Raw genomic sequence first — 8429 nt, forward strand, 5'->3', positions numbered from 1 at the left:
TTTGTTGAATCGGCTTTTGTTTTTTCGATTATGTTTGAGTTATTAGCGTTATATTATTTTACTCGAAAACATATAATCACGTGCAATAGGTGAACAAACTGCTTCTCAAACGCAGCGAATCGCGTCACTAAATACTTGTTTATTATTACTCAGTAATTTTTATTTTTAAATTTAATTTAATTTTAAGTTAAGAAGAAAATAAAAGGAGATTCTGGTGACTAAAAAACCCTCGCTGTACACAACTAAACCTAAAGACATATCATCATTCATATTCGTCATTGTTAAACCTTTGAAGCGATTGTTAATACATTAACCTTCTTGTGGTCATTTGTCATTAATATTAATATATTTTGTATACTGATTTATTTATTACAAAGATGGAATTTTCATATGAAGATTGCGTTTCTCTGTTGGAACAAACTAATGCTCAAGAAAAAGAAGTCAGAAACAAAAGAAGGTTTCTTTTTATTTCATTCTACATATCATCTTCATATAACTCCACATACGAACCCTAATTTTGATTTTGATTTTATTTTATTTAATAAAAAGGTGGTTGATTGGATTACCCTCGTCTGTAAACGAAGCTGAGAAAAAAGGGTCTCATATTTCAAGGTATTCATGAATTTTTATACTTTTTTTTTATTAGTTATGCTTATTTTGCTCTATGGGTTAATTATTTTATATTTCTCTTATGATGTATATTTGTTTTGATTGTGTGCAGGCGGCCCATACCTGAATATTTACTTAGAGAAGATGATGTAAGTGGTGCTAATGCTTTTCTTATTTTAATTTATTTTTAATTAATTATAATTACTAACTGAACATATGAATCGACTCTAACATATATGTCCCATTAGTCAAAAGTCAAAACTGTGGTAGCCGGTATTTGTATGTTATGAATAATGTGATGAATCACAGTGTAAGGTGAGTAGAATAATAATACAGTGGTAAGTTAGTATTCATACAGTTATGACATAACCCTTGATTTAGCGACTTTTAGGACTTGAATGAAACTTTTTGTTACTAATAGTTATATGTAATAACTCAAAGAATGATAATCTTTATATAGTTTATTAGCTACAATCTTTTGACCCTGTTTAGGATAATACAATTGAATCACAACGTAATCAATATTTGCTTTCAGGTATCCTACGAGATTATAAAATCTTTCGTTGAAAAGAAATTTGGATTATCGTCTGCTAAAAACAATGACCCTACTACTCAGGATGATATGCAACTCATTACTTTACCTCGAGATGCCACGAGCTTTTTACCACTAATCGACAATATGACCAATCAAGGGCTTGAACATTTTGCTGACGTCATGACAGGTGGTACAGTCAAGTTTGAAAAAACCCGTTGGAAGATGAAACAATTCATTAAACAACACCTCTCAAACGTTCTGTCGAATACAGGACAATTAAACTTAACCGACATTCAGTTTTCGATACTTAAGAATCCACGTAGTTTTCATTGGAGTAGCGAGTCCCGTTTCATTCCGGGCCCCGGTTCGTACCATGTTGCAGTTCATAACATACTTAACATACTCGATGATTTACCTACTCAAACACTTACCGCCATGCATAGGAAACTCAAAGGCACCAAAGGTTACGTGCCGAAGTTAATACCTAAAAAATCCGGTTGGGGTCGAGACACGTTAATTGCACGCTTAAGAAAAGCGTGTTCAAATTTGCTAACGAAACTTAACGACGATTCAGATTCATTACCAGAGCCATTAGCAAAATCAATGGAAGTTGCAGCCTTATATATGAAATTGATTCAAGGATATCAACACGTAACAAACTTTCGACAGGTGTCACCAGACGTTAATGCGTTGCAGAGCGAGATTGCAATGTCTATTCAACTAATCGATAACAGTTTGAAATTATCAGTACTAAAGGCTATACAAGTTTTGTTGGATCCTAAGGCGAAATTATCGGAGCGTAGTTTACGTGCGTGTGTAAGGAATGTGTTGACCGAGTATCTTTTCGAGTGTGGTGATATGGACACGGTCCCACAATGTTTGCGTGAAATCCTTCGTATCATCAGGAGGAGAAGTTCGAAAGGTTCTAATATTATGTCTTCTACGGAAACGAAAATTAAAGAAGACGTAGATTGTATTTTGAACGTGAGTGCGTGTATGAAACAAATTTTGTGGGACTTGATTCCCGAACATGATTTAGATCTAGACCTAGAGTTTGCTGATGCGTACATGGAGGATTTGGTAGACGATGATGATGATTTTTTTGACATAGACGAAAGCGAGGAAAATAACATTTTGGAATCTGGTATTTCAGATGAAAATGTAGCAATAGCCGGGGATAACTTCAATTGTATAGAACATTCAACTGAATCTCGTTTATCGAATTTTTCAGAAGTTAAAAACTTACAATGTACGGGTTCTATGGGTTACCACATGGTAAGTATAAGGAATACAGAAGATACGAAATCGGGTTCTGTACACGATACCGATAATGAAGACGGTCTTCCTAATTCGTCACATGATATGTCAGAAAGTGGTTTAATGTTTGGTGATCAGAGTATGTGTAAAAACCAGTACCTTGCGGTTCAAGGTGCTTGTGATGAAACAAGTATGGTAGCGTATAATCTTATTGGTCGTATGTTGAGTGATTTTGTACAAAAAGAAGGATGTGAAGTGGATTCGGGTGATATGTCTTATCTTGGAGCCGGGAGCTACGATTTGAAGCGAAAAAAGCACAAAGGTACTTATAGTGATTATCTTTTTATCGATTTTTTTCCCTCCTTTTCATTTTTATTCTCTTTTTGTTTAGATGTTATTCTTGTCAATGGAAATCATCATTACTAGTACCAGTGTCAATCTGATACGAGTTGACTGTATTGATAATTAGGAACAATAAAAAATAACCTTAGAGCTTGCGTGATGGGTAGGACTGGTAATGTGTCAAAGTGAGTAATTTATTGACATGCAGTTTTCGGTTAGGTGATATGTTAACATTTTTTTGGTTGATGCTAGAACTAGTGTACCTAATATGATTATAGAACTATACTAACTATTTAAATTATTTTACATAATTTGATATAAGAGGGTGTAAGTTGTAAGCACCTAAATATACTTTGGCCAGTTAGTCTACAAATTTTACCATATCTGGCATGTTACGTTGTTTATCAAGTCTTAAATCAGTTGAAGGTAAAATATAACCTAACATGTTATTTTATTTTTTGGAAATTAGGTAGAAATTCCTAAAATGTAATCCAACATTTTATTTTATTTTTTGGAAATTGGGTAGAAATTGCCTAAAATATAATCCAACATTTTATTTTATTTTTTAGAAATTGGGTAGAAATTGCCACCTATGTGGAATGCTAATGAATGTCACTATCATAATATTTCCCGTTATTCTTGTTTTTATATGATTATCTTATGAAACTTGGATCTTTGTTTGCAGCAGCGAGAAAAAAGTCAGCTACTTGCAAGGAAGATAAACGTTCAATATCTGATAAAAGCGATATGAAAAACCAATAATCTCTTTTGCAGAATGGTATGTACTTTCTATTCTATAATCAATGCATGATTCAATTTATACCGAATACATTGAAACATATTCGTTCATTTGTTCTCTTGGGATGCTTGTGCTATGTAAGATTAATCTTGTTTCTACTTACAGTGAAGTAGATAATTAACATGGACGAAAAATGGTCTATACAAGTTAACTAGTCTGTTTTTTTTTTGGGCAACACTCAAGGAGACAGCCAGGCAGTTTTACGATAAGAACTGTTTTATGATGATTAATTTGACATTTTTTGGTCATGGGCGCTAATCAGAAGGACTACTATATATATCTAGCTTATGGTCAATGTATGTGTCTCTTTGCCTCAGCATGAAATCTGTTTCAAGGGCTCATGTCAACTGCAATGGCAGGTTTTGTTGATTGATACTGCTCCAGTTACTTGCATACAAGGTTTGGGTCTTCATCATGATTCACTTTATACAGTTTTTTTCGTGCCTTTACCTTCTAACAAGAATTGGGTTCGCTAGTCTTGACCTAATCAAGAGAATTGTATAATGTTTTTATCTCATTATACGAAAACTATATTTGGTTGTGTTTTGTTGAAAATGTTAGCTGTAATTGAAGCAAGTCAGCGTGATCAGATTGGACAACTGGAATTCCACTCTATAAATTATGCCATTGTTTCACATGTGCATAGGGATAACAATGGACACCACCGATCCATTGGATATCCATCCGATTCACCCGCTGCGTGATGGACATGGATGAACTTAAATGGATATGTATACATATATGGATGAATCTAAATGGATATGGATGTATCCATTAAAACTCAAAATACATATACGAATACATAAATATAGATATATGCTTACATATTTAGTATTAAAAATGCATATTGCGTTAAATTTACATTTTGCTTTCAACTTTATAATGAAACAAATAACTATGATATATTACAAATAAAAGCGTATGCCTAATAAGATAAAAATACAAATTACATATTTAATTTTTCATAATCTACTTTTAATAGTAAATTTAAAATTGTGTTCTATCTTTGATAAATATTACAAATTTTTGTAGATAAATTTTAATTGTGTCATGTTATATCTACTTTTACTATAGTAGGGTTTTTTATCGCATATTAGTAAATATTATAACCATTTTTATAACATACAATGGATTTTCATTAACATGCTTATTTCAGTAGATATGGATATGTATGGAAGAATTGGAATAAATGGATGAATATGGATATGAATGTAAATGAACAAAAAACTAAATGAATATTAATACGGTATCACCCCATCTACTGTTATCCCTACACATGGAGTAGTTTATAAAATAGAAAATCAATTGTTGCTCTTTCTATATTTTTTTAATAAAAACACATAATAAAAGAATGAAATTGTCTTTAAAACTGTTTACCCAATATTCACACTCTAGGTTGCGTAAAATCACTCTCATCGAGGGTGTTAATGGCATTTCTATACCCTAGGTTAGCCCTCACATCTATACCTTCAATTTTGTAATCAAATAGCAAATTACATTTTTCAACTGTAATATGAGTTTGAACACTTGTAAACTAATACATTTTATTAATTTGGTGGGGCTATGTGTAGTAACATATTTATGACAATGTTCATGTCTCGAAGAGGAAATTGAGAGAAGGTGCTGATGTGATGTGAATGTGACGGTTTGTTATGCTGAAAAAATATGTCATTGTTGAAGTCGTCTAATAGTTGCATCAGTTTATGATTCGGTTTATGCACACCCCAATTTGTTATGTACTCGTATATAAGATACAAAAGTGGGAAATTATTTGAAATAATTTATTCATGGTATTTTCTCTAATTAGTTATTTACTTATTTTAATGATAGTTTGTATGTAACATTGTTGCATTTAAATAATCTTAAATAACATTAACTATCACTTACAATAAAACAATAGTGTATTTAAACTCACAATAATTTTTATTTTTAATAAAATTTAGCTCACATATGCCATGAGGCATACATTAAGGTGAATTAAATCAATCAAAGTACAAGATTGTATATATATTAACTTCTAATCTTTACAAAATAAATTTAATCAATCGAAGTAAAAGATTGTATATCTTGTTTTCAAAAGATTTAATAGGTCTTTGCTTATTTGATCTAATATCAAGAAACAACCCTCCGTTGGCGAAAGCAAGGACATTTCAGATGACGGTAGACGCTGCAACTGCTATCGATGATGAAATGTTCCGTTCATATTGATTATAAACGTTCCATATTAATTGATTTCGTTGCGAGGTTTTGACCTCTATATGAGATGTTTTTCCAAGACTGCATTCGTTTTTAAAACAAACCATAACCTTAATTTTATCAACAAGGTTAAAAGGACACCACCTAGATTATCCAGAAATGATAATCCAAAAATATCACACTTACACACTACCAATACATATTGGTTTACAATATTAATATGTTACAACAAAGTAAATCTCGAATGCAGTTTTAAACAATATTATACAAACATGCTGACACCAAATCTTGTCCATATTTTAGCATGCAACAGCGGAAGCTCTTAATAATCACATGAGAATAAACATGCTTTAAACGTCAACAAAAATGTTGGTGAGTTATAGGTTTAACCTATATATTTATCAAATCGCAATAATAGACCACAAGATTTCATATTTCAATATACATCCCATACATAGAGATAAAAATCATTCATATGGTGAACACCTGGTAACCGACCTTAACAAGATGCATATAGAATATCCCCTATCATTCCGGGACTCCCTTTGAACATGATGAATTCGAAGTACTAAAGCATCCGGTACTTTGGATGGGGCTCGTTGGGCCCAATAGATCTATATTTAGGATTCGCGTCAATTAGGGTGTATGTTCCCTAATTCTTAGATTACCAGACTAAAAAAGGGCATATTCGGTTTAATAATCCAGCCATAGAATGTAGTTTCATTTACTTGTGTCTATTTTGTAAAACATTTATAAAACTGGATGTATTCTCATCCCAAAATATTATATTTTAAAAGTGAGACTATAACTCACTTTCACAGATTTTTACTTCGTCGGGAAGTAAGACTTGACCACTGGTCGATTCACGAACCTATAACAAATATGTACATATATATCAAAGTATGTTCAAAATATATTTTACAACATTTTTAATACGTTTTGCTGTTTTAAGTTTATTAAGTCAGCTGTCCTCGTTAGTAACCTACAACTAGTTGTCCACAGTTAGATGTACAGAAAATAAAGCAGTATATATTATCTCGAATCAATCCACGACCTCGTGTATACAAGCCTCAGGCTAGATCACAACTCTAAGTATATAAAATATTTTGGAATCAACCTCAACCCTGTATAGCTAACTCCAACATTACTGCATATAGAGTGTCTATGGTTGTTCTGAAATATATATATAGATGGGTCAATATGATATGTCAAAACATTGTATTCGTGTCTATGGTATCCCAAGATTACATAATATATTAGAATACATGTATAATACAATATGAGTTAGCTAGGATATGATTAATATAGATTTGTTACCAATTTTCACGTAGCTACAACAAGAAAAATTATCCAATCTTGTTTTACCCATAACTTCTTCGTTTTAAATCCGTTTTGAGTGATTCAAGTTGCTATGGTTTCATATTGAACTTAAGTTTATGAATCTAAACAGAAAAAGTATAAGTTTATAGTCAGAAATACAGGTTACAAGTCGTTTTTGTAAAGGTAGTCATTTCAGTCGAAAGAACGACGTCTAGATGACCATTTTGGAAAACATACTTCCACTTTGAGTTTAACCATGTTTTTTGGATATAGTTTCATGTTCGTAATAAAAATCATTTTCCCAGAAGAACAACTTTTAAATCAAAGTTTATCATAGTTTTTAATTAACTAACCAAAAACAACCTGCGGTATTACTACGATGGCGTATATCCAGTTTTACGGTGTTTTTCGTGTTTTCAGGTTTTAAATCATTAAGTTAGCATATCATATAGATATAGAACATGTGTTTAGTTGATTTTAAAAGTCAATTTAGAAGGATTAACTTTTGTTTGCGAACAAGTTTAGAATTAACTAAACAATGTTCTAGTGATTACATGTTCAAATCTTCGAATAAGATAGTTATACATATATGAATCGAATGATATTATGAACATCATTACTACCTCAAGTTTAGTAGGTAAACCTACTAGAAATGATGAAAAAATAACTTGAGCTTCAAAGGATCTTTGATGGCTTGGAAGTTCTTGAAATAGAATCATGACACAAAAAACAATTTCAAGTAAGATTATTACTCGAATTAAGATAGTTATAGTTATAGAAATTGAATCAAAGCTTGAATATGAATATTACCTTGATTTAGAAAGATAACCTACTGTAAATAACAAGGTTTCTTGATCTTAGATGATTGCTTGGAATGGATTAGGAAACTTGGAAGTAAACTTGTAAACTTGGAAGTGTTCTTGATGTGTTCTTGAGTAATTGTTTTTATGATGATTATAGGTAATAACCAAAGCTTGTATTTGATAATTTTTGCTGGAAAAATAGTAAATTAGACGTTCATGGAAGAGTGTGTGTGTTTTGAGAGAGAATTGAAAAGATAATTGGAAGTGAAATGGAGTAGGTGGTGAGTGGTGAAGGTGAGTGGGGTTAAAAAGGAGTTCTTGTTTTTGTTTTCTTGCTCATAAGTCATGCTAGATGTTAAATGATGGTTCCCACATGGTTAGGTGACTCACATGGGCTGCTAAGAGCTGATCATTGAAGTGTATATACCAATAGTAAATACATTTAGAAGCTGTGTATTGTACCAGTATAAATACGAGTGCATACGAGTAGAATTGTTGATGAAAATGAATGAGGATGTAATCGTAAGCATTTTTGTTAAGTAGAAGTACTTGGATAAGTGTCTTGAAG

General features: G+C 31.7%; 1 protein-coding gene across 2 annotated transcripts; it reads left to right on the forward strand.

Annotated features, from left to right (window-relative positions):
• Positions 1-266: 266 nt before the first annotated feature.
• LOC139852815 (uncharacterized) lies at positions 267-4284 on the forward strand. 2 transcript variants are annotated; one of them, XM_071842151.1, is made up of 6 exons: positions 267-457; positions 550-612; positions 722-758; positions 1145-2723; positions 3429-3521; positions 3648-4284. In XM_071842151.1, the coding sequence occupies exons 1-5, from the start codon at positions 378-380 to the stop codon at positions 3503-3505; spliced, it is 1836 nt and encodes a 611-aa protein (XP_071698252.1). In that variant the 5' UTR covers positions 267-377; the 3' UTR covers positions 3506-3521; positions 3648-4284. The 2 variants fall into 2 exon arrangements, with proteins under 2 accessions (XP_071698252.1, XP_071698253.1); XM_071842152.1 differs by having other exon boundaries at positions 3432-3521.
• Positions 4285-8429: the final 4145 nt, after the last annotated feature.

Source organism: Rutidosis leptorrhynchoides, chromosome 6 (genome assembly GCF_046630445.1).
Source record: "Rutidosis leptorrhynchoides isolate AG116_Rl617_1_P2 chromosome 6, CSIRO_AGI_Rlap_v1, whole genome shotgun sequence".
In the NCBI taxonomy this organism is placed as follows: Eukaryota; Viridiplantae; Streptophyta; class Magnoliopsida; order Asterales; family Asteraceae; genus Rutidosis; species Rutidosis leptorrhynchoides.

Coding starts and splice junctions, on each gene's coding strand:
- LOC139852815 (XM_071842151.1), top strand. CDS start 378: ATGGAATTTTCATATGAAGATTGCGTTTCTCTGTTGGAACAAACTAAT. Junction 458..549: donor GAAGTCAGAAACAAAAGAAG/GTTTCTTTTTAT, acceptor TTTAATAAAAAG/GTGGTTGATTGGATTACCCT. Junction 2,724..3,428: donor GAAGCGAAAAAAGCACAAAG/GTACTTATAGTG, acceptor CTTTGTTTGCAG/CAGCGAGAAAAAAGTCAGCT.